Source organism: Ranitomeya imitator, chromosome 1 (assembly GCF_032444005.1).
Source record: "Ranitomeya imitator isolate aRanImi1 chromosome 1, aRanImi1.pri, whole genome shotgun sequence".
NCBI lineage: Eukaryota > Metazoa > Chordata > Amphibia > Anura > Dendrobatidae > Ranitomeya > Ranitomeya imitator.
Genome location: NC_091282.1, coordinates 1,108,781,104 through 1,108,808,647, shown reverse-complemented (window position 1 = coordinate 1,108,808,647; position 27,544 = coordinate 1,108,781,104). Strand labels below are relative to the sequence as shown.

General features: G+C 40.9%; 1 protein-coding gene across 3 annotated transcripts in view; it reads left to right on the top strand.

The window, feature by feature from the left end:
- Positions 1–27,544, top strand: part of FAT1 (FAT atypical cadherin 1) — a 244,376-nt gene that overhangs the window by 103,089 nt on the left and 113,743 nt on the right. For all 3 annotated transcript variants that reach the window (XM_069744372.1, XM_069744371.1, XM_069744370.1), the window contains exons 4-6: positions 9,824–9,885; positions 18,770–19,099; positions 20,941–21,151. In XM_069744372.1, coding sequence (XP_069600473.1) covers positions 9,824–9,885; positions 18,770–19,099; positions 20,941–21,151 — 603 coding nt within the window. The remainder of the gene's footprint in view (positions 1–9,823; positions 9,886–18,769; positions 19,100–20,940; positions 21,152–27,544) is intronic.

Below are 27,544 nucleotides of genomic sequence, written 5' to 3'. Positions count from 1 at the left end.
TGGTCCCACCAAAATCTGCAGGTTCAGCCAACCTTAATGTTTAATTGGAAAGAGAGGTCTTAACATGACCCTGCTTGACGTGATTTCACATTTAATATGAATAAAATATATACTTAAGTGAACTGTTTATTTCTAAATACTTACTATCCTTTCCTATAAATCACATTTTTGACTTCGCGCTAGGTATCTACATTTGGATCACTCCCAATGTACCCATTTTGTGCGCCAGCAGGCAGGTTATGCCAATCGGATATGTCATGTAAATGGCTGCCAGCTCATTACAATAAAATGAGTAATGGAAATGTGAAAAGACAGCTACTGAAATGATGTCAGTGCAGTTTTTAATGTTTGCGTGGCAAGTGTGAGAACTGTGACCATATGGAGCATCGGCAATGTCACCTTGTTATCTGCTTCCTGCAACGTATAACTGCTGGCAGGAAAATAAAATCTTTATAAGTAATACATATCTATTATCACTGGATAACTCCTATTTATTAACTGCAGGACTATAGATAAATTATCCCTCTGTCTGCAGAGCTGGTTGCTGGCACCTTGTCTGAAGAACTCGTCCTTTGTCACTTTATCATCATGATGTTCTCAGTGATTCATTGATAACGGCATTTGGCCATAATGTGTTGTCTATCCCTTCTGTGTGTTTCAGCTTAAACTCATCAACTTTTCTCTTGTCGTTTTACTCCTATCATTCCAATTTTCGCCTGCCATATCTTCTACCCTTATAATGCCTTGCATGTTTGGTGTCGAGCAAGACAAGTGGAAATTGCATGTAAATGAAGGAAATTTAATGAATGTATAAGAATTAGTGATGAGTGAGTGTACTCGTTACTCGGGTTTTCCCGAGCACGCTCGGGTGTCCTCCGAGTATTTGGTAGGTTTGGAGATTAAGTTTTCATCGCCACAGCTGAATGATTTACAGCTATTAGCCTGCTTGATTACATGTTGGGATCCCCTAGCAACCAGGCAACCCCCACATGTACTCAGGCTGGCTAATAGCTGTAAATCATTCAGCTGTGGCGATGAAAACTTAATCTCCGAACACTAACAAATACTCGGAGGTCACCCGAGCATGCTCAGGAAAACCCGAGTAACTAGTACGGTATATTCGCTCATCACTAATAAGAATCCATTCTTCAAAATGAAATTTCCGGCTTGTCAAGTGTTAGAAGTCTTCTATTTTTACATGATGGTCAATAAAAGACCACTTATTTGTAATGTGCTATGGAATATGTTGGCACCATATCAATAAAATTATTATTAAATATTTAACAGGTTGGTGAATCTGTAAGTATAGAGAGTGAAATTACCATCTGGTCTCAACTTAAGAGATTTACTAAAACGAACCTTACTCGATGTGTCCTCAAAGAGTTCTCCTATTTAGAGCGCACGCTCGGCCATTTCCAAATCTCTGATTTCCTCCAAACCTAAAACCAATTACAAAGAGACACTGTTTGTTCTGAGGCCAGGTCATATCCAAGCATAATTGGATTTCTCATTATTATGTATTGGATGGACTGCAAATTTTAGCCTGTAATCAAATATTTAGAAAATGAGAGCAGGAAAATGAAAAAGTGTTTTTCTTCCTTGATATAAATCCCAAATCCTCTGTTATCACACACGGCCAAATTCTGCATTTATTTAACGAAGTACCGTAGGTCTTAAATATTCAGATTAACAACATTGGTAAAGGTCACACTGACACATTTTGGACGGCTGATTTTTAGAATTTGACACTGTGTTGGGAGAGTAACAATCTCTGGCTGAAATGATGACACTTTATTTTGAAAATGGAAGGAGGTTAGAAAAAATAAATTATAAAAACAAAAGAAAGAAATGATTTAATGCAGATTGCCTGCTGATCGTGTTGTCTTGTCCTACTGATTTTTATTTACTCGTTTATTTTAGTTTAAGATTTAGGAGTTTAATTCAGTTGCTGTCGGATGGCAGATCTATTGCTTTTTAACAGCCGTACATGCACCAGCAGACTGGAGCCCTCAGAACAAAACACCGTTCTTGAGAGCGTGGATAGTGTTGGTTTTAACCCTGTGATTTGCTCCTGGTAGAGAACCTGTTGGGAGAGATTTCTTTTGTTTTTCCGCTTTTTTTTTTTTTTTAACACTTGTGGGTGTTGTTTTTTTTTGCGTTCTGAACAGGTTTCTATTATATATATATATTTTTATATATATAATTTAATCCCCTCTACAGTATGTTTTGTCTGAGTCGGAGCACAGGTCCACCAGAATCGTTAAAATGATTAACGCCTACAGGGTTAGGGCACATAAAGTTGTGTTCTTTCCCAGGAGCCATCTCCAATTCCTTTTTTTTTTCCCTAGCATGGGAATCAGGGGATTCCCAGGACTGCGCTGTCTTATTGGCAGGATCGGGCATTTTTTTCGTGGTACTGTAGTTGTGTAGGAAAAACAAATGAGTAATATGGCATTCTTCACTTATGTAAGCACATAGTCATTACATTGGGAATATTAACACTCTGTTGCATGGAAGATTTTAGGATGAGATGTTGGGTATCTTCCACCCCAGAAAACAAAAAAATTAAAGTAATTTATAGTCTGCAGAATCTAGGATGTAATACCTGGCAGCAAATATGTTGATTGAAAATGTATTAACATGGAAGAATTGTATTAGTAGAGAAGTGTGAAATGTTCACAATCAGTGGTTGATTATTATTAATAATAATCTTTATATAGCGCCAACATATTCCGCAGCGCTTTACAGTTTAACAGTTTCAAACACAACAGTCATAAGTAACAACATTAACAATAATACAATAATTAAAGCAAAATAAAACGACCCTGCTCGTGAGAGCTTACAATCTACAATGAGGTGGGGGAGATACAAAGTACAGGTGTGTATTTACAATGATGGTCCAGCCATCTTGAGGGAGTGGGGGGATATATAGAGACAGTGAATGGGCTACACACACACACGCACACACACACACACACACTTAATGACTTTGATTAGGGAACGTGATAGGCCACTCTGAACAAATGTGTTTTGAGGGAACGCCTAAAATTGCATTCCAGAGGATTGGCGCAGCGCGGGAGAAGTCTTGTAGTCGGGAATGGGAGGTACAATTAATGCAGAGGTTAGTTGAAAGTCGCTTGTAGAGTGCAGCGATCGGCTAGGCCGATAGACGGAAATGAGGGAGGAAGATGTAAGAGGATGCCGCACTGTGGAGAGCTTTGTGAGTGAGAACAAGTATTTTGAATTGGATCCTGTAGTGAATGGGCAGCCAGTGTAATGAGTGGCAAAGAGCAGACACATCTGAGTACTGATTAGCCAGGTGGACGACCCTGGCCGCTGCATTATGGATGAACTGGAGAGGGGAAAATCCAGCTAATTGTTACAGTAGTCCAAGCGGGAGTGGATCAAGGCAACAGTGATGGTTTTTGTTGTTTCTATGGTGAGAAAAGGGCAGATTCTAGAGATGTTCTTTAGGTGTAAGCGGCAAGAGGAGGCAAGAGATTGTATATGGGAGGTGAAGGAGAGATTGGTGTCAAACGTAACACCCAGACAGCGTGCCCCTGCTGTCCCGGGGTGTTATTATGGTGCCACCCACGGAGAGGGCAATGTCAGATATAGGGAGGTTAGTAGATCGCGGGAGCAGAAGAAGTTCAGTTTTGGAGAGTTTGAGCTGAGATAGAGGGCGGACATGATGTTGGAGACTGCGCACAGACAGTCATTGGCATTCTGTAATACAGCAGGGGTAAGGTCAGGGCCCAGGAATGACGTGTACAATTGTGTGTCATCAGCATAAAGATGGTACTGAAAGCCAAATCTGCTGATCGTCTGTCCAATTGGGGCCGTGTAGAGAGAGAAGAGAAGGGAGCCAAGGACTGAGCCGTGAGGTACCCCAACAATGAGAGGAAGAGGGATGGTGGAGCCAGCGAACAAAACACTGAAGGAGCAGTCAGACAGATAAGAAAACAACAAGAAGAGAGCAGTGTCCTTAATGCCTAGTGACTGGAGCCTAGAGAGTAGGAGACGGAGGTCAACCATGTCGAAAGCTGCAGAAAGGTCCATAAGAATTAGCAGAGAGTGGTCACCATTTACATTTTGCTGTCAGTAGGTCATTGGTCACTTTAAGTGCAGTTTGTATCGAATGTAGGGGGAAGAAGCCTGACTGTGAAGGATCTAGGAGGGAATAAGTGGAGAGGTAAAGGGTAAGGCGGGAGTAGATGAGGCGCTCCAATAGTTTAGCGATGAAGGGGAGATTGGAGACTCGTCTGTAGTTGTTGTTTGTGCAGGATGGGTTGAGAGAAGGTTTCTTTAATAATGGAGTAGTGATGGTGTATGAAGGAGGATGGAAAGATGCCAGAGGAGATGGAGAGATTAAAGATTGTAGTTAGGTGAGTAGTGAGGGCTGGAGAGAGAGACTGGAGGAGATGTGAGGGAGTGGGGTCAGTAGTGCAAGTAGTTGGACGAGAAGAAAAGAGGAGCCTGGAGACTTCTTATTCTGTGAAGGGATCAAAAGTGAAGAGAGAGCCAAGGGAAATGCAGGGAGGGATGGGTGTCACTGCACTTGGTGGCTGGGAGCTGATTTCCTGACAGATATTATCTATTTTCTCTATAAAGTAGGAGGCCAGGTCATCAGCACAAAAGTTTGTGATAGGGGCTTGTGCTTTTGGCATGAGGAGGGAGTTAAAGGTGTCAAAAAAAAGTTTCTTGGGGTTGTTGGATAGTGATGAGATCAGGGTGGTGAAGTAGGTCTGTTTGGTGAGGTGAAGGGCAGAGTTATAGGTTCTTAACATACATTTTAAGTAAATGAAGTTTTCTGGTGTGCGAGTTTTCCTCCACAAGCTTTCAGCATTCCTAGAGCATCGCTGGAGAAATCGAGTTTGCGATGTGAGCCAGGGCTGTTTTACTCTGTGCTTGGAGGTTCTGAGGCTGAGGGGCGCTACTTGGTCCAGGGTGCTTCTGAGAGTGTCATTTTAGTGATGTACAGCCAGATCAGGACAGGAAAAAGAGCAGATTGGGGACAGTGATGAGTGTAGGGAGTGACTAAGACCCTTCACTTTAAAAGTTTCCCAGACCTGTCCTTACCTTGAATTTTCTATTTTATTTTTTTTTTATTTTTTTTCCTACAGTGTCCTGAGATTTGTGGCATCAGATTACCAACTGAACATGATATTGTGATTTTCTGGGGGGGAGATGTTTATTTTATATGTGTGACCACCTAGTAGGTGTTGTCTCAGTGTTTTTGAGATATGTTGCTGCCATAGCTTTCTAAATGAGTTAGGGCAGGGGTGTCAAACTGCATTCCTCGAGGGCCGCAAACCATGCGTGTTTTCAAGATTTCCTTAGCATTGCACAAGGTGCTGCAATCATTATGTGTGTAGGTGATTAAATTGTCACTTGTGCAGTACAAGGAAATCCTGAAAACATGACCTGTTTGCAGCCCTCGAGGAATGCAGTTTGACACTCCTGAGTTAGGGTGTGTTCCCACGTTCAGGAAACGCTGCGGGTTGGATGCTGCGTACATCCGCAGCGTCCAACCTGCAGCGGCCAGATGTTACAGCATAGTGGATGGGATTTCAAGAAATCCCATCTCCATAATGCTTGCACAGACACCCACAGTGTCCCTGTGGAGACAGACATGTGACACATCTTTCCAGACCGCAGCATGTCAATTTATCTTGCGGAGACGCTCAGTGTCTGCAAAATAAATTTCCTGGTCAATGTATTGGGACCTGGTGATTCTGCACGGTTCAGTGAACACATGCGGAATCACCTGCGTTCAAAAGCCGGCAGCGCTGACCGTGGGAACATACCCATAGACATTTCCATAGTTTCTCCTTCTTATATGCGTTCTGTTCTGTTGTGAATAAAATATGGCTATAAGAGATTTTCAAATCATTGCATTATTGTTTTCTTTACAATTTACAGAGCAACCCACTCATTTTTAAATTGGAGTTGTAAATGTATATTTTTAAAATTTATCAATGATATTTTTTTCCATATCTCAGTCTGCATTAAAAATAAAAAATCAAAATTGTGGAATTTTCGCAATGGCCACTGGGGCATTTTAGTCTTTTACTTCCTCTTGTTTTAGGAAATTCACACGTACATTTGCCACAATGAATAGACCCTTACCCTATCTTTTGTATTGATGCATCTAATAAGCATGTGCTAAATTTTCTATAACGAGAGGGGAGCGAAGTTAGCTGTGGTATTTCCTACAGTGACTTGTGAATTCTCTATTATCAGCTGTTCATAAAGATGCTATATGTCGTAGTAATCCTGTCTATGACGATAATGGGCCCTGATAAAATCTTTTCCTGAAAGAACATGAATCTTCAAGGGTCTAAAAGACACTAGTGGCCAGTGTGAAAATTGCAAGATTTATATATATATATATATATATATATATATATATATATATATATATATATATATAATGTGAAAATTGCAGTGTGAAACATATATATATATATATATATATATATATATATATATATATAATTTTTTTTTTCTTTTTTAACTATAGATTGTGATATGAAAAAAAAAATTTTTTAAATGCATCTAACACAAAAATCTGATTTAAACTGTAGGTAATTTTCTTTTGTTGGCTTCCATTGATCGTACTGCCCAAAAAGTGGAACCACCATGGTCCGACCTCTTTTACAATAGTTCCCCTTAAAGCTCATAAATGTAATAACTGGGATAACAGATGACTTTGTGTCTGTCACTTCGAATATTTATTTTTTTTGTTTAGTTGAGATGTCTGCCGTTGTGATGATCAAGGATGCATCTCTGTGCAACCTGGAGCCATAGTTAGTGAGTGAATTCATGCAAAGTATCACGTAATTCGGCTGAAATGTAAATTTAATTTTGACTATGGCAGATGGAGAAATGGAATATAGGATAACTGCACACAATTCTCAATTTCTCCCTTTTGTTCTGTCTTTCTTTCTACAATCCGATTGTTATGATTCATGCCAGCCTTGGCGCATTGGCAGTGGTAGGTTGTTTTGTAAGCCTTCATGATTTGAGCATCCAAATTGCTCTACTGAAGGATTTTATAGATGGATATTTAGTTCAAGAGGAGGAATTAATGTTTCAGCTGTCTGCGAAACCCAGAGCTCAGGCTAATTCTCAATGATAAGTCCCCAAGAGGTGAAAGCTACGTTCGGAATTTACTTGTTCAATCTGATGTACTTACAGTGTTTTGTGTCAGCTCTAATAATATATAGGCCTTGTCTATACAAAACCCATTTGGAGAAGTTGGAGCTGCTAACGTAGTTCTCCGTGACATGAAGATCTACCTTTTTAAGGATTTTTCTGAGTTTTTTTTTCGAGATTGTGACTTTAGTCAACGAGATGGTCTACTAGTATATTATGAGATCTTCATTTATTGTACCGATAGTCCATGACGGTATAATAAAACTCACAATTTCCTAATGCAAAGTAGGTGAACGCCTTGTTTTCTTTGTAACATCAGATGCTTTTAAGCATTTGTAACATTCGAGCAAAACCTTTCCAAAGCACCGAACAGTAGCTGCTAATATGTAAATGAAATGCAGAAAAAGAATCCGTCAGCAGAACAACTCTTATTCCACTCTGCCCACTGTACATGGGAATCGATTTCCGCTTCACCTCGTATAATTGAATCCCAAACCTGTGTTTCAGTCTATCGACACAAATATATTTATCAAAATGACATTTCCTTTAAATGCAAGTTTTGCATGTAAACAGCAATTTCATAAGGATTGCAGTATGGTGGTATAAATGCAGTTTCCCCTGGTTTTCGCTTGTCATGCAGCTTGTGATAGTACATGAACATGCATGGCTGGTAGTGCATATTATAGAAGAGATTAGTCCTCAGTCGATGAATGTTCAGGTTTCAATTCTTCAAAAACTCCTGAGTCTAAAGTTGAGATATGAATTTAAACGCCTTTTATATACCCATGTATGGTTTATTTGAGAAACCACGTTGAATGTTGTGAAGCAGTGACCGGGGTCATATGCGAGGGTCACTATGTGTTCCCCAGGACAGAAGCGTAATGAGGCCGCAGCAGTGCATTGCAGTCACAGGCATAGCTGTGATTGCAATGCAAAACAAAAGTAAGTGTTGGTCTTGGGCAAGCTATTTGTCCAAGGCAGATTTAGGAAATCCTGCTCTGTGCTTTTATTTTTTAAACGGACTACAGGATGGTAGTGGGGCGGTCCTTTTCCTCCCAGCCTGGTCTTCCATGTGGCCTACTGCCACAGGTTCCTTGTAAAAACCCTGCAGCAGAGGGTTGGGTGTGTCAGTTTGGTTTTTCATGCATGCAGAGCAGAAGGCTCTGCCATAGCTTCAGCCTGTGTGAAGCAATGCAGAGCCTAGAGGCCTGGCACACCTCAGCGTACACGGCGATGCAGTCGTCCACAGCAACCGGTCATGGTTACGGACTATCTTCTTTCCTGGCTGCGATCCTGGGGATCTGTATGCAAGTACGCTGATAATTAAGAGACTTTGTTTTTGAACTTTCTTGGATCACTGCCTGTCTGTCACACTACACCAACCCTGCTGCACTTCAATGTGCAGAAACAACCAGGGCGATGTATGTTCCTTTTATAAAGGGAATTTAATTCTTTAGTTGAAGAAAACACTGCCTCTCTTATCTGTGGGCTGTGTCCAGTACTACAGCTCTGGAAGAATTAAAACTTATACATAAATATTAAAATTTGAGAGTCCTCAGTGGTTAATACACTTTAAGCCTGTGTGCAAACGTTGCAGATTTCTGGCATTTTTTTTGCGTTTTTTCGCTATAAAAATGCGATAAAACCGCTTAAAATATGCATACACATGCATCCCATCATTTAGAAAAAATTCCGCAATTTTTGTGCATATGTGGAAAAAAACGCAGCATGTTCATTAATTTTGCGGATTTTTTGCGGATTTCCCACTATATTATTGCATCCCAGAACCTCTGGAAAAAAATGCAAAAAACGCGAGAAATACGCGAAAAATCCACATGCGGATTTCTTGTAGAAAATGTCCGATTTTGTTCAGGAAATTTCTGCAAGAAATCCTGACGTGTGCACATAGCCTAATGGCTAACACAAAAGATGAAACTACACCCTGCCTGATGAAGAGACCTGAGTAGTGTTGAATGCTTGCTATTTGCTACCATCCTTTCAGTTAGCCATCAAAAGGTATCAACCACTGAGGACTTTCCAAATTTAATATTTTTCTATCTACTGGCTAACAAGGTGCAAAAATATATTTTTCCTGTAACTTATACACAGTAAAGGTCCCAAGTCCTCCATGCGAATAGAGAGGTGGTCCACTCTTGGTAGGAATGATGGAGATAGTGGAATTACCGTAAGTAATCTGCTATCTTCACCAGAACCATACACATTAAACAGGGGTCAAAGGACCTTGTTGTCGCAATCCTAGGGGCTTACTAATAAGTGTCTAATCAGTGAAGATGGTAGAATTCTTTTCTCCACGATCTCCATTATTCCTACCAAGCATGAACCATCTTTCCATTTATATGGAGGACTCGGAACCCCAATGTCATTATCTATGATGGCCCCATATGTGGGACCATCAGCGATCAGATATTTATCACTTATTGTAAAGATCAGCAAATTTCAGATCTTTTTTTTTTTTTTTTCAATTCTCTATATACCCTGCTAACTAAATGTGGGAAGCAAAGTCATGTATTCATTTTTGCATGTCCTGGACATATTCAGGTTTGGTAAATTACATTTTTAATGTCCTCCAATATTATCTTATAATACTATATAATAATAATTATGGCAGAATAAATCGGTAATGATTTCATTTTTTATCTTTTAGGTTTGATAACGACAACCTCAAGAAGACTAGACCGGGAGCAGCAAGCAGAGCATGTACTAGAGGTATGTTTTGTGACTTTTTGGGACTTTATGACTAGACCAAGGTTAATATATCATTTTATGTACATTTAGAAAAGATCTTTGTCTTAATTTCAGATTTGAGAATGACTTCAGATAAAGGAATTTGGTCGCTAATTCTGTCCTCATGTCGTTATGTGTTATTGAAGTGCTCCATAACCTCTACACATGATATTTCAATCCTCATCAAAGTTCCTAAATGCCAATAGTTCATGAAAAATTGATTCCAACTTTATCACAGCTTTGGGGAAGTTCTGCTTTTCCATTAGTATATGAGCTGTTCATGAAGTCTTATTGGCAATACTCTATAGGAAAAGGGTATGCAAATATTCAAGCAATATGCATGTTGGTGGCAGTAGGCAGAGAATTTCCTGTTGTTCTGGAAGAGAGCTAGTTTGCATACTTTTTCCATGGAGTATTGCCAATAAAACTGTATACACTGCTGGTTCACTTACTTAAATGCTGTGTTAAGCTGTGTCAAGGACATCTCTTTCAGAAAGCTAAGCTCTGTTCTGTACAGATTATGGGCAAGTACCCCCAAAGTGGGTAGGTGGTAGTGTTGAGCATTCCGATACTGCAAATATCGGGTATCGGCCGATATTCGCTGTATCGGAGTTCCGATAGTTTTGCGATATCGGATACCGGAATCGGAAGTTCCCATAGTGCAATGATGCACTATAATGGAGTGTGGGCGGAGACTGCGTGTGTGTGTGCGGGCGGGCTCTGTGCGGGCTTGCCGGTGCTCTGTGCGGGCTGCCGGGGGTCTGTGCAGGCATCGTCCTATGGGACTACAAGTCGTCCCATCATCTGGCTAATGTGTTGAATGTAAAAAAAAAAAAAAAAAATACTACATACATACAACATACATACAACATACATGCTACATACATACATGCTACATGCATGCTACATACATACATGCATGCTACATACATGTATGCTACATACATACATGCTACATACGTGCATGCTACATACGTGCATGCTACATACGTGCATGCTACATACGTGCATGCTACATACGTGCATGCTACATACATGCATGCTACATACTACATACAAACTACATACATTACATTCATACAGTACATACAATACAGACATACAGTACATATAAGAGTACATACTCACCATTAGTTGTCATTTTGTTCCTCAAAGCCATTGTCATCTGTAAAAAAGATTAAAATATTAAACAACCAATATTCTCCCTGTCCGCAGAAATTCAAGAGTGTCCCATGACGATCTCCCGTGGAGAACGGCAGCATCAGCTGATGCGACCGCTCTCTAGGGGCTCCAGGAACACAATGAACACAATGGCCCGCACAGACCCCGCCCGCACACACAGACACGCACAGTGTCCGCCCACGCATCGCCCACACTCTTCCCCCCCTCCGGAACAGGATGTAGATGGACAGAATGGGCTTATTTACATTCCGATATTTGTGTCCCATTGACTTGCATTGGTATCTGGTATCGGTATCGTGGATATCCAATATTTTTTGGATATCGGCCGATCCAATCTGATACCGATACTTCTTGATATCGGAAGGTATCGCTCAACACTAGTAGGTGGGTATCTTGCTTAACCAATATCTCTAGTGATCTTGCACCTCTCGGTGAAGGGCCGGATGTTGATGTTAACTAGCCGACATAAAGTTGCAGTAGCTAGTGTTTTCTTTCATTTTGAGAGACCAAGGTTGCTGTAAGCCACAGATCTTAAATCTACATATAGAATATCTTATCTTATGCATTTACACTGGATTACTGTGTACGAGCAATCCTAAGAACATTTCCCAATAATCGGCAAGTATAAACAGACTGCCAATCATATGATGACCGAGCAAAATGAGCATTCGTCAGGTAAAATTATTATAAAAATTATCCTTATCGGCAGCAAACAAACAGGATATATGCTGCCAAAAACAATGACAGTCTATGCACACATTTTTTGTGGTCTAAACAGGCTATTAAACGACCTCTGATCGGCAAACATTTAGGTCTCTGTTAGCAACTACCTGCCTGTTAGTTTTTAGGTTCATGGTATAAAATGGTGCTGGAGAACCCCTTTAATATTGGCTGCTCCTGTGTACTGCAGCTCCTATTCAAGTGAATGGGAATAAGATACCTGGAGGCGGCCACTAAACATTGTGCGGAGTTGCGCTGTTACACCTCTGTACATTGTCTTCATCAGGGGTGGTAACAGCTACTCGTCAGGAGTTGCCTTGTGTCAGAACCCAACTGATCTGATAATGATAATCTATCCTGTTGCTAGTTTCTTGATATTCCCTTTTTTGACATTTATTTAAGTTTTTATAGCGTTATTTTTAATATTATCAGTGCAGTTTGTAAAACTGCACAGAGATTGTCGTCGTTCCCGTGAGTTACTGCACCAGCATAAACAAACTCAAAGAAGTAATGCAGCCCATCAATTTTAACCCCTTAGTGACTGAGCCAAATTTTTGAAATCTGACCAGTGTCACTTTATGTGGTAATAACTCTGCAACGCTTCAACAAATCCCAGTGATTTTGAGAATGTTTTTTCGTGACACATTATACTTTATGATAATGGTAAATTTAGTTCAACATTTTTTGTGTTTATTTATAAAAAATATAAAAAATTTGAGAAAAATGTTAAAAAATTAGCAATTTTCTAAATTTGAATGATTATCCCTTTAATCCAGATAGTCATACAACAGCAAACCATTAATAAATAACATTTCCCACATGTCGGCTTTACATCAGCACCATTTGTAAAATGTTATTTTATTTTGTTAGCATTTTAGGAGGATTAAAAATGTAGCAGCATTTTTTCATTTTTTCAAAGAAATTTACCACATTTATTTTTTTAGGGACTTATCCATGTTTGAAGTGACTTTAGGGGTCCCATATATTGGGAAACCCCCAAACGTGATACCATTTTAAAAACAGCACCCCTAAACATATTGAAAACTGCTGTCAGGTAGTTTATTAACCCTTCAGGTGCTTTACAGGAATTGATGCAAAGTGGCATGACAGAAATGAAAATGTGTATTTTTACCACCTAAATGTTGCTAACTTCTAAACAGATTACTATAGCCGTCAGACTCTAAGGCCGCTATTTGGTCATGAATTGCCATTGCAAACATCAGGACAACAAAATCATGAACTGAGGGCACTAATTGTGATAAAGAAGAAGCCCCCACACTCTGTTAACCATTTATAATGATGTAGTCACTATTGACAGCAGCATCTAAGGGGTTAAACAGATTTAGAAGGTGCAGATACTGATCGTGGCTGATACAGCAAGTTGTCAGCTATAGTGTACAACCAACAGATGCTGGATTGTCATCTGTATGGGGAGGCTATTCTCTTATATCTCAGGTCAGTTAAAAGACGTATTGGCGGTCATTAAGGGGTTAAGGGATGGAATTAAAACTTGTCTTTTATTTAACCCTAATAAAACGTGGTCTCTATTATCTAAAAACACTAGGTAATCCTACCAACTAATAACCTCTACACATTTCTGAGGCTACACCATCTTGCCTAAACCATGGCTGCAGTTCATGGGTTCTCTATGACGCTGTTAGGGTATGTATAATTGTTCACATATATATATAAGAGCACTAAAGCTAAACAAAAAGTGATTCTTAGCCTCCCCATCAAGTTTCGCTTTGACAGACTTCCTCAGGGGGCTAAGTCTATAATCCATAAGGCTATAAAACCCATGGACTGCAGCCATAGTTTAGGCAAGATAGTATAGCCTCAGCAATGTGTAGAGATTATTAGTTGGTAGGTTTACCGCATTATAGGAACCTCTTGATATGTAAAAATAATACAGGACCACTTTAAAGGGAATCTGTCACCCCCAAAATCGTATATGAGCTGCTGCCATCGGCATCAGGGGCTTATCTACAGCATTCTGTAATGCTGTAGATAAGCCCCGATGTAACCTGAAAGATGAGAAATAAAGGTTAGATTATACTCACCCAGGGGCAGTCCCGCTGCGGTCCGGGTCTGATGGGCTTCGCGGTTCGGGTCCGGCGCCTCCTATCGTCATACGATGACGTCCTCTTCTTGTCTTCATGCCGCGGCTCCGGCGCAGGCGTACTTTGTCTGCCCTGTTGAGGGCAGAGCAAAGTACTGCAGTGCGCAGGCGCTGGGCTTCTCTAACCTTTCCCGGCACCTGCGCACTGCAGTACTTTGCTCTGCCCTCAACAGGGCAGACAAAGTATGCCAGCGCCGCAGCAAGAAGACAAGAAGAGGACGTCATCGTATGAAGATGGGAGGCGCCGGACCCGGACCGTGACGTCCATCGGACCTGGACCGCAGCAGGACCGCCCCTGGGTGAGTATAATATAATCTTTATTTCTCATCTTTCAGGTTACATCGGGGCTTATGTACAGCATTACAGAATGCTCTAGATAAGCCCTTGATGCCGATGGCAGCAGCTCATATACAATTTTGGGGGTGACAGACTCCCTTTAATGCAGACTACGTTTTATTAGAGTTAAATAAAAGTCAAGTTTTAATTACATCCCTTAAAATTGGGTTCATTTGCCCCTCTGGGTAATTTTACTTACAATTTTATACGATTTCAATTAAACAGTAAGTACAGTTTTTGGAAAATGAGAATACCCAGAGAAAAATCACATAAACATAAGAACATGCAGACATAGTAAAGATTTCACCATAGAAGGGTTTCAGATATTAGACCCCTATTGCTGTTTGGCAGTCATGCGAACCATTGATCCATCCATGCGTGCCATTTAGCATTTGAGGCTGAGTAGATGTGATCAGGAATATAAGGTGACAGTGACGTCCTGTGATATACAGATTAATGAATTAAACTACCGTATATATCAAAAGCAGAGGCAGTAAACAAGATTTTTTGTTCCTGCAGCCATTTTGACGTTCTCGACCTCAAGCCAGAGTAACTTTTAATAAACACTAAAATTGCCTGAATTTCAGTTATTGGCCTCTGCTGTTATGATCCATTTCTAATCTTTATTTACAAGGCACAGTATTGCTACGAATCATATAGTTTCCATCCCTCTATTCCTGCCATGGGTTAATGTGCCGAAAAATATTTCTGTGATTTTTGTAATTGGTAATTTTTTTTTATGACTTTTATTTTATTTTGCCCCCAGCTGGTCTTTTTTTGTTCTTCTCTTTATTGCCAGCTCAATGATAAGGCAAAGGCAACATAAAATACTGTTATACGGTGTAATGCAGGCGTTAATGGTTTAATGGGCCTATTCCTATTTGTCTGTTTAATGGAGGCATGCTTGGATATGGTTTGGGAAGGCACCCAGAAACATAGTGGTATTTAGATTGGAGGAGCCACAGCCAAGTGTTTTGTGCATCTGGCAAATTAATTTAATGCTGAAATGTTGACCAGATGGGTTAGCGGTTTTTTCCTCGTTTACAAGGAAATTTGATCCTCTACTGCACTGTGGTTTAGTGATATAAACTGTACACTCCCGAATACAGTCCTCCTCTCAACGCAACCCAATCATTCTGCACTAAGAAGCTTTAAAAATGGAAAATCTGATCATTTATTAAATTAAGGGTGAAATGTGAGCAAACTATTAATTATTTGATATTATTACTATTATTTTTACTATTATTATTATTTGAGATGTTTGCCTCGTTTGATGATTGGCATTTCTCCCTTTGGTTGTTTTATTGATACAGCTTGTAAATTATGTAAATGAGTTGTCCAGTCTAAAGGTACCGTCACACTAGACGATATCGCTAGCGATCCGTGACGTTGCAGCGTCCTCGCTAGCGATATCGTCCAGTGTGACAGGCAGCAGCGATCAGGCCCCTGCTGTGCTGTCGCTGGTCGGGGAAGAAAGGCCAGAACTTTATTTGGTCGCTGGACTCCCCGTAGACATCGCTGAATCGGCGTGTGTGACACCGATTCAGCGATGTCTTCACTGGTAACCAGGGTAAACATCGGGTAACTAAGCGCAGGGCCGCGCTTAGTAACCCGATGTTTACCCTGGTTACCATCCTAAAAGTAAAAAAAAACAAACACTACATACTTACCTACAGCCGTCTGTCCTCCAGCGCTGTGCTCTGCACTCCTCCTGTACTGGCTGTGAGCGTCGGTCAGCCGGAAAGCAGAGCGGTGACGTCACCGCTCTGCTTTCCGGCTGCTGTGCTCACAGACAGTACAGGAGGAGTGCAGAGCACAGCGCTGGAGGACAGACGGCTGTAGGTAAGTATGTAGTGTTTGTTTTATTACTTTTAGGATGGTAACCAGGTTAAACATCGGGTTACTAAGCGCGGCCCTGCGCTTAGTTACCCGATGTTTACCCTGGTTACCGGCATCGTTGGTCGCTGGAGAGCTGTCTGTGTGACAGCTCTCCAGCGACCAAACAGCGACGCTGCAGCGATCCGGATCGTTGTCGGTATCGCTGCAGCGTCGCTAAGTGTGACGGTACCTTTAGGCTACAAGTCTGCAGTTACTCTATGTGACTGCATATGTTAGTCCTCGCATCATGCACACTGTGAGGATTGTCCGGTGCCATAACCAGGAGCCGTGGGTGCGTGATCGCAAGTTTGTGATTTGCACCAATGTGAGGCTTCCCAAGTCTAGAGTGACTTCAGACAAGGATAACTGCCAGCTGAACAATCAACGGGTGACGGCTATTCCTCCTGACACCCCATGCAGATTTGGTCAACAGGGGGGCATTTGGCACAAAACTTACCTTGGCACCACTAGCATTTTGTTTGTACCATTTGGGGTAGTTAATGAAGCGGATCCAGAGATCAGCTCTTGAAGATGGAAGATGATGTGTAGTCAGATATTTCCACTTTAAAGGACATTACAGTCAGAATCTAATAGTATTCAATAATCCCTTTAATTAATGGCCTCAGTGGTTATCACTGATTGACTGGACAATGTTGAACTGTTTGGGATAAACCCTTTCCAAAAAGAGAAAGGTAACACCAAGTTGTCAATTTCGTAATACATTTCCAGAAGGAACAACATAGGCCCCTCACTACATTTAGTTATGAAAAAAGAAATCCAATATTGGTAGTTAATGAAGAATACAAGTATTTCATAGATCTAAAAAGATAGGATAATGGCCGACATGATTTCTAAGGGAAACTGTCACCAGGTTTTTGCCAACTAATCTGACCGCAGCATAATGTAGAGATAGAGACTAGTGATGAGTGAATATACTCGTTACTCGAGATTTCCTGAGCACGCTCGGGGGTCCTCCCGAGTATTTTTTAGTGCTCGGAAATTTAGTTTTTATTGCCGCAGCTGAATGATTTACATCTGTTAGCCAGCATAAGTACATGTGGGGATTCCCTAGCAACAAGGGAACCCCCACATGTACTTATGCTGGCTAACAGATGTAAATCATTCAGCTGCGGCGCTGAAAACTAAATTTCCAAGCACTAAAAAAAATACACGGAGGACACCCGAGCATGCTCGGGAAATCTCGAGTAACGAGTATATTCACTCATCACTAATAGAGACCCTAATTTCAGCTATGTGTCACTTACTAGAATGCTGGTGGTACTTTTGATAAAATCACTCTTTTAATCACTATTTTATCATCAGGAGATTATCACTAGAGGGCTATTAAACCTGCTGCCAGGTAGTCCTCCATTTTCATGAGCTTTGTGTAACCCCGCCCCACCACTGATTGGTAGCTTTCTGTCTATTCACAGTGTACACAGTTGCCAATCAGTGGTGTGGGTGGGGGCTATACAGAGCTCTGCATTCAGAGAACTGCTAGCTCTGCAGCAGAGAAAACCGGGGATGTTATTAAAATAACAGAACAGCTCAATAATTGGTACATCACTGGAATCTGGGTCTCTGCCGCTACATTATGCAGCTCTCAGATGGAGTGACACAATTCCCTTTAATGACTAGTGTATAGTGAAAAATATGTTGGTGCTAGTCAGATGAATGGAAAAATATATCAGTGAAGTAAGAGTCCCTGTTTTTGTCTTCTAGTTTTTTTGAAGATTACCCTGCTAGCCACGTTACACAATGCTTGAACATGAATTTGATTTGAAATTACATAATGATTATGGATTTAGAAAAACTTGCTATTTAGTACCCAAGAATGCAGAATTTGCAGTGGGGGCTGATCTGGATGTGGGCATTTTCGAGTGTGGTTGTCACATCATAGTCTGAGAATGCAGATACAATTAGCTTAGCAATGTAGAAAGTGAATGCAATGTGAATTATTGACCTATAACGGATGCCTTAACAGGCCCACGATATTGGCATGACCACGCCGTGCTCCAGTATTTCCGGTGAGGATCCGGTTGAGAGGGTGTTGTATTTCGATGTAGGAAGTTGAATAACGAAATAATGATCCTCATGTCCACATACGGTCCTTCATCTGTTCTGCGCTTTACGTCCGTTTGTCACAATATCCGATACTTGTTGATGTGAAGATGTAACCAAATGGCAAACGATTGGCAGGACTGAAGCAACTGATGACAAAACACGAGAAGCAGCGTATGGCCGTGCTTGCCGTTTCTGCAATCAGAAGCTGACGAGCCCAAGAGTCTCATGACAAGTATCAGCATTCTGTTTGCTATCTGTGACAAATGTTCTCAGATTAAGCCTTTTCTGAACAACCAATCACTTAAATCTCTTTACAGATTTGTTGGCTTTTCTGGAACTGAGTAAATGTTTAGCTGCATACAAGAATAATAAATTCCGTTCTTCCCTAAAGGAACATTTCAAGCTGTGCTTGTACTTCCAAGCTTTACATTAATTTAGGAAGACTTTAAAATGAACATCGGCTCCTAAAAAAAGCATTTTTGGAAGCATTTTTGTATAGTGTTCATGGTACCTCAGGGTTACACGTTCTGGTGACACATCGTAAAATGCAATTCTTCTTCCGAACAGGTCACCATCACGGACAATGGATATCCTCCCAGGTCTACAGTTTGTCGCGTCATCGTCAAGGTTCTGGATGAGAACGACAATAAACCTTCGTTTCTTCAAAAATTCTACAAGATCCAACTTCCTGAGAAAGAAAGGACCGAGCGGGAAAAAATCACCAAGAGGGATCCCATCTACAGAGTCATAGCTGTAGATAAGGATGATGGTCCGAATGCGGAAATTTCCTATAGCATTGAGGATGGAGACGAGCATGGGAAATTTTTCATTGAACCCAAAACTGGGGTCGTTTCCTCTAAAACGTTCTCCGGAGCAGGAGAGTATGATATTCTTACGGTAAGTAGTATCCCATGTTGTAAAATTATATATTGATCCGAATCAGGCTGTAATATTAATATAATATTATATAGTACGTATATATATATGACAGCTGTAATTCATATCAAGAAAAAAATGACCTCTCTCGGCCTTGATCTGAATTATAAGAACCAAAAATTGGTTTAAAGATTATCGGAATTGCCTATGATCAAACAGTCTTCTATGTTTTATTTTTGAATTCATTCTAAAGTTTTCATTTTTGTGCAAAAGTAACATGATTACGGTAATTTGAAAGTAACTAACATATATTAAATGGATGCCCATTTTTTTTTTTTTTCAAAAGATCTGTCTAAAGTACAAAAACTTGCTAATATACTCAAAATAAGTAGGTTACCCTGATCTCGAGATGTCGGCACCGATCTCAGGTCCTTTTTCAGTCATTTTAATATAACATTCTTTCTACAAGCTAGACAACCCCTTTAATGTCTGACACCCAAATTGACTCCCCAAAATTCAGAATACTGTACCACAGACAATTTACACGTACATTTTTTTTGCTCAGTTTTTTTCTTTATAAATACTGTAAATGGTAAATTTTAATGAGTAAATGGTTATTCGATATCTGGGTGACAAATTTGTAGCCATATTTGACTCTGTCAAGTGTTGAAGCAGAAAAAACTATGTTCAGCACTTCATTTTATTTTTTTTGCCTCCAGTTTTTCTGCAGAATTTCTTTAGAAAGTTTTCCGCAGGTGTCCACATCAAAGCACGCAATAGTAATCTAGTGTGTTTATTGTGTTTTTCTTGCGTTTTTTATGTGGATTCCCATTTTTTTAATGCATTTTTTTGTGGGGATTACATAAAAGATAAGTATATATTTTTTTTATAATGAAGATGCGCTGCAATTTTGCTCTTAAAGGAAACCTTACCCGCTAATACATGCTGCTGAATCCATGGGCAGCATGTATCAGGCACTGGCTGTACTAATTCAGCCAGTTATGTGTGACTCTGAAACGCTGTGGTGTTTCGGGGAAAAACATACTTTAAAAGCCGCCAGCGACCGAGCCGCACTGTAGACTAGTCGGACAGGCGTATAGACAGAGACCGTTCACTCCAGGTCAGTGGATGGTGACAGGTTGGGAACCCCCTTGTCAGACAAGTATACAGCACAATCTCGGTCCATGGCGGCATTTAAAGTATGTTCTCTACGCCGAAGCTGATTGGGCAATATGTATCAGCTGACTGGTTGCCTTTAAAATGTAGTTTTGATTTTATATATACCGTATTTCTCAAGCTCTCCTACAGAAGTGGGGAAAAAACACAAAAACCACACACAGTCTTTAAGTTCACAGTTGATGTTTAAAGAAGCGCATTTTCTGCACAAACGAATGGGAAAAAACACAGCATTTCCAACATGGGCAAGTGCCTCATGGAAAATCCATAGTCGAAGGATGAACGACAGAGAAAACAGTGATGATAATGGCAGGTAGAAAATTGTTCTAGGTCAGTTCTTTGGAGAAAGGGTTTTATCCACCATAATAGGGTAGTGCCGCAGTGACGTCTCTGGGTGTTGTGTTCTAGCTCCTTGATGATCGGTTCGAGCTTTGGACCCTCTTTAAATTGTCACTTTGTGACCAATTGCTTTCTGATGCAGCTTTATTATGGATAACGCTAGCCTAGGAATTAACGTCTACTATCCACGTGATTATTCTGTTGTGTGATGTTCGAGAGCTATCACGGAGCAGAAGACGGAGGACACCAGGCATTCTGTGCAGCATAAACAATAATTACAGTTGTTTTATTGTTGCCGCTATTGATTTCTGCTCCTTTGATTTATGTGCTTTATGTTTCACTTATAGATTAAAGCTGTTGATAATGGGAGACCTCAGAAGTCATCTACTACTCGACTGCATATAGAATGGATTTCAAAACCAGCACCATTAATGGACCCGATTTCTTTTGACGAAGAGGTTCACACCTTCACCGTGATGGAAAGTGATCCTGTTGCTCATATGATTGGCGTGATAACTGCACAACCTGGGGGTTCTCCATTGTGGTTTGACATTACCGGTAAGTATGTACAATTATTTCAGTCATGTGCAAGTAATACTCAATCTAGAAACCTGTCTGAATAGTACAATAGGACAATATGCTTCTAGAGTTCAGAAAACGGTTTTCATCAGAAGGGTTTCTAACAAAAAGATTCCCTTTAAAAGATTGCTGTAAGGATGGCAGGTTCAGTCAGGTAGTGAATTAGACCATTTAAAAGGCACACACACAGACACACAGCACACAGGCTTTTGATTATTTATATATATATATATATATATATATATATATATATATATATATATATATGTGTGTGTATATATATATATATATATATATATATATATATATATACATTTATTTATTTGTGGAGTGTGTTAATGACTGCCTTCTGGACATCTGTCAAGGCAGCAGTCTTCCCCATGATTGTGGAGCCTACTGAAACAGACTAAGGGATATTTTTAAATGTTTAGTGGGCCTTTGCAGGTGTTTTTTGTTAATTATTCTAATTTACTGAGATAATGACTTTTGGGGTTTCATTGGCTGTAAGCCATAATCATCAACATTAACAGAATAAACACTTGAAATAGATCACTGTTTGTAATGACCCTATATAATATACCAGTTTCACTTTTAGTAAGGAAGAACTGCAATTAATTAACTTTTTGATGATACTCTAATTTTGTAAGAAGCACTTGTATTTGTGTAATAATGCTTTTTGGATGTGTTCATTATATTTGCAGTTTCATAGTTTTAAGGTTGAAAGTAGACTTAAATCCATTGACTTCAACCTGTAGCCTAACATGTTGATCCAGAGGAAGGCAAAAACGCCATGGGGCAGACATTAATTGCTCCATTTTGGGAAAAGAATTCCTTCCCAATGCCATACGGCAGTCATTCTCCATGCAAATACTCCCATATGGGAATACTCGTTTAAAGAGCATCTACCTTCAAAAACTCTTAAGGAAGCCCCCCCATGGAGTTTTTTTTAATTAAATCTGTGTATATGTGTATGTAGTATACTGTGTTTTAATATAATCACCTATAGCTATCTTCTTAAGGATCCAGCTCCATTCTGCTCCTCTTCTCAGTGACATCACCACTCTGCAGATTCTACAGATACAGTAACTCTATTCGTGAGCTGGAAGTTTCTTTTACTACGACGCCTTGTTTTGTGCCTCATTCTCATGTGCCATAGGCCTACATTGTAAAAGCCACTTTCGGGTCACGCAAAGATCAGTATAGTCTGGTCGATGTGTGACTTCTCTGAGAAAAGGAGCAGAACGGCGCTGAATGTTGGAGAAGACAGCAGTAGATGAGTATATTAACACACAGTACACTACATACACGTATATTTACAGATTTAATAAAAAAATTTCATAGGAGACTTCTTTAAATTCCCTCATTGCTCTCACTGATCCAACTTCAAACTTGTAGTTAACAGTGGGGCTACCAACTACAGAAAGCCATAGAGCGACAACAGATGTAGCAAAGGTTATTATGACTCACAACGCACAATTTAGAAATCTTTCCATGAACCGTTATTTCACTTTAGAACATTAAGATGACATAAAAGGTTGTCCATCACATGTACATTGATGGTCTATCCTTATCGCTTACTGCAGGTCATCAACATCAGATCGATTGGGGTGCAACATCTAAACCTCCCACTAAATATCTGTTTCTGGTGACGTCGGCCTCTCTCGTCCTCAATGGCCAAGCTGAACAGTGTGCCTGTCAACTGTACTGTATAGCGTCTGCGGCTGGATACTGCACATCCACCCCTATTCGTTTGAATGGGAGTGGATCTCTTCAAGTCCCCTGCAGCCACTCTACAGTTGACAGGTACGCTGTGCAACTGATAAAATTTGTCCGCCAGATGTCACACCCCTACCAATTTGTTACACTATTTGGAGGATAGATCATCAATATAAAAATAGTGGATAACCTCTTTAACATTGTCCAAGCCATTGATCGATGTCAAGTTACGAGTCCAATTACACTTTTTGGTCTACAATATACCATTGCTGTCAAGGTAACCTTTGCTAGATCTGTATGGTTTTAAGCGGCAAAATGAAGTATAGGAATTGTTGAAAGTGAACACACAAAACTCAGAATTGGGGTATGTGCACACGTTCAGGATTTTTCGTGTTTTTTTGCTATAAAAACACGATAAAAACACATAAAAAATGCATCCTATCATTTAGAATGCATTCCACAATTTTTGTGCACATGATGCGGTTTTTTCCGTGAAAAAAACGCATCGTGGTAAAATGTTCATTAATTTTGCGGATTTTTCACGTTTTTCTCGCTATTTAATGCATTGGGAAAGCTCCGGAAAAAAACGCACAAAAAATGCGTGAAAAACACATAAAAAACGGGGAAAAAAACGCACACGGATTTTGGGGACAAATGTCCGTTATTTGTCAGGAAATTTCTGCAAGAAATCCTGAACGTGTGCACATACCCTCAAGCATTTTCCTCTGTGATGGCTCCAGTGTTATTCTAGTGTACAGTGACGTTCATTGCGGTGTCTTGGCAACGGTCGCATGCTTTACTGTATGTGGAAACGATTCCAGGTTTTCATTCTCTCATTTTATACTGACCAGTCTTAAAAACAATACTACTAGTCACCATGCTCTTGACATCCTTTCTGCGTTATTTTGTTGTATTGCACTGAAACCCCCTAAAATGAGCTAGATCGATGAAGGTGATAAAAGCCTAGAAAAATCTTATATCTGACATCCTTGTATCGTTGATTAAGAGATTTACAGGGATCTACAGAACTATAAAAACTAGTCTGCGCGGAATAACCGCGATTAGCACAGACTGAACATATACCTGTGTGAATGTGCCCTTATACAACGCTAGCCATTGGTAGAATGGTGGCTCCTTAGTACAAAAGTACTGAGTCACTGACATGATCATTTAGGCTGTGTGCACACGTTGCAGATTTCCTGCGGATCCACAGCATTTTTTTCCGCGCAGAAACGCTGCAGATCCGCAAGTGATTTACAGTACAATGTAAATCAATGGCCAAAAAAAAATGCTGTGTTAGTGCGGAAAAATCCTCACGGAAAACACAGCGGACTGAAAGAAGGAGCATGTCACTTCTTTGTGCGGATCTGCAGCAGCTCTGCACCCATAATAGAAATCCCCAGGGGTAAAAACGCATGAAATCAGCAACAAAAAGCACAAACTCTGCATAAAAAAACTCACAGATTTTGACCTGTGTTTTCGGCCTAGAGATGCAGAATACGCACAGAAAATTCCACAGGCAAATCCGCAATGTGTGCACATAGCCTAAGAGTTGTCCACTAATAGAAGAAACCACGACAATCATATATAATAAAAGATACATAATAGAAGATAATTGGTTACAATGATCACAGTGAAACATAGTTGTACGATTTTTTACATCTTTTTTTTATACATTTGTCATTATATGAATGTGGTCCAGCAACCTTTGGGCATATGAATGTCATATAGGGCAAGCCCCCTCTCAGGACATCCCTCTAAAAATGGTGGCACTTCCTCCCGTATCCAGTATTTAATGGGCAAGCATTCTTCTGAATGGCCATTATATTATACAGTCTTCTTCCTCTTGTGATCACTGCAGGGGAAATGGTGACGTAACCACGACCTCCGCTTTTTGCGAGGGGCTTCAGACAGTGGAGCTGTCACTTGCCATAAATATGAATTTTGTTTTTACTTGGTGTATTTGCCACTGTTCTCCTGAATCTGGCATCTTACGGTCTTGTTATCCAAGGAGGAGTGGCCATCAAATAGATGCTTAAAGACCAGAGTTGAGGAATATTATTATTTGAATACTCCCAAGACTAGATTTCCGTACAGGCAGGAGAGGACCTTATCTCGAGAATGAAAAAGGGGAAAAAAAAAGTCATAACCAGATTCAGGAGAACACAGGTGTTTAGACCCAGTAAAAAAATTGATGTTTATGGCAAGTGACAGACCTTCTTTAGAGGAGTTTTTGGTGGCTTTATTATTGAAGACCTATCATCGGGACGTACAGTATACACCTGGCGAATATGGACACAGTCCTAGCATGATGTGACAACCAGCAGTTGTTTTGCTGCTGTTGCGTTTAAAGCTGAGGGTCGGAGTACATTTTAAGTGAGTGATCACCTGAAAGCACAAGCAAGAAGACAAGGTTCATCATTGAGATGGTAATGCTGCTGAAGGCAGTGCTGTAAGTGAATAAAAGCCGAGCCTGAGGGTGAATGTGCCGCAGAATAATGCACCTTCAAGGCTACCAACTTTCTCCTTTTATTGTTTCTCTTTGAACCAAATTCCCCCACGAATTCTCCAGGAAGGAATTTGGATGTGCAGATTTGTAATTTCTTTGATAGTTTCATGTTGATCCCATTCATACGTGACCTAATGGAAAGCTAGGAGACGCACATATTTTCTTAACACATTAATTCCCTAAGCTTTCTGAAAAGTATAATGGAGATGGAAGAACTTATGAGGTGAAGTCAGTCAGTAATGTCCTTTTTATATACTGAATTTTCCAAAAATGTGGAGGCTCGATGAAATTACACTTTTTTAAAAAAAATCCCTCTCAAGATTTGTGTCACTGATTAGCGCTGACAATGGGACACGGGCGGCCGGGTGACTGCTGCTAATCGCTTCTATCATTGACTGCCATCCCTCAATTTTGTCTTTACTCAAAGGAATAGGTTTGTGTGGGACTTATGGTTATTTAATGGACCTCAGTGAGGAAACACGTTTTGAAAACAAAAAAGCCGGTTTCTCTAAATAAATGGATATTGTAACAGTCAAGATTATATGTTCTCTGCGGAGATTTAGTTTGCGATTGTTTGATTCCAGAGAAGGGCAAAGATGTCACTGCAACTTTAATGACATGAGGGATATAAGCCGCATCCTTGTTTCCTGTAAGGATGCATGGGATTTTCTGTTCTAGCCTGATTTTTTTTTTTTTTTAGTTCTTTAGTTGTGAAATTAAAGCCACAATGCTGATCTGTGTGGAGTCTGTGTGGAGTCTGTGTGGAGTCTGTGTGGAGTCTGTGTGGAGTCTGTGTGGAGACTGTGTGGAGTCTGTGTGGAGTCTGTGTGGAGTCTGTGTGGAGACTGTGTGGAGACTGTGTGGAGTCTGTGTGGAGTCTGTGTGGAGTCTGTGTGGAGTCTGTGTGGAGTCTGTGTGGAGACTGTGTGGAGACTGTGTGGAGACTGTGTGGAGTCTGTGTGGAGTCTGTGTGGAGACTGTGTGGAGACTGTGTGGAGTCTGTGTGGAGACTGTGTGGAGACTGTGTGGAGTCTGTGTGGAGTCTGTGTGGAGTCTGTGTGGAGACTGTGTGGAGTCTGTGTGGAGACTGTGTGGAGACTGTGTGGAGACTGTGTGGAGTCTGTGTGGAGACTGTGTGGAGTCTGTGTGGAGTCTGTGTGGAGTCTGTGTGGAGTCTGTGTGGAGTCTGTGTGGAGTCTGTGTGGAGTCTGTGTGGAGACTGTGTGGAGTCTGTGTGGAGTCTGTGTGGAGTCTGTGTGGAGTCTGTGTGGAGTCTGTGTGGAGTCTGTGTGGAGACTGTGTGGAGACTGTGTGGAGACTGTGTGGAGACTGTGTGGAGTCTGTGTGGAGTCTGTGTGGAGTCTGTGTGGAGACTGTGTGGAGACTGTGTGGAGTCTGTGTGGAGACTGTGTGGAGTCTGTGTGGAGTCTGTGTGGAGTCTGTGTGGAGTCTGTGTGGAGACTGTGTGGAGACTGTGTGGAGTCTGTGTGGAGACTGTGTGGAGACTGTGTGGAGTCTGTGTGGAGTCTGTGTGGAGACTGTGTGGAGACTGTGTGGAGTCTGTGTGGAGTCTGTGTGGAGTCTGTGTGGAGTCTGTGTGGAGACTGTGTGGAGACTGTGTGGAGACTGTGTGGAGTCTGTGTGGAGTCTGTGTGGAGTCTGTGTGGAGACTGTGTGGAGACTGTGTGGAGACTGTGTGGAGTCTGTGTGGAGTCTGTGTGGAGACTGTGTGGAGTCTGTGTGGAGACTGTGTGGAGACTGTGTGGAGTCTGTGTGGAGACTGTGTGGAGACTGTGTGGAGTCTGTGTGGAGTCTGTGTGGAGTCTGTGTGGAGTCTGTGTGGAGACTGTGTGGAGACTGTGTGGAGTCTGTGTGGAGACTGTGTGGAGACTGTGTGGAGTCTGTGTGGAGTCTGTGTGGAGTCTGTGTGGAGACTGTGTGGAGACTGTGTGGAGACTGTGTGGAGTCTGTGTGGAGACTGTGTGGAGACTGTGTGGAGACTGTGTGGAGACTGTGTGGAGTCTGTGTGGAGTCTGTGTGGAGTCTGTGTGGAGTCTGTGTGGAGTCTGTGTGGAGTCTGTGTGGAGACTGTGTGGAGTCTGTGTGGAGTCTGTGTGGAGTCTGTGTGGAGTCTGTGTGGAGTCTGT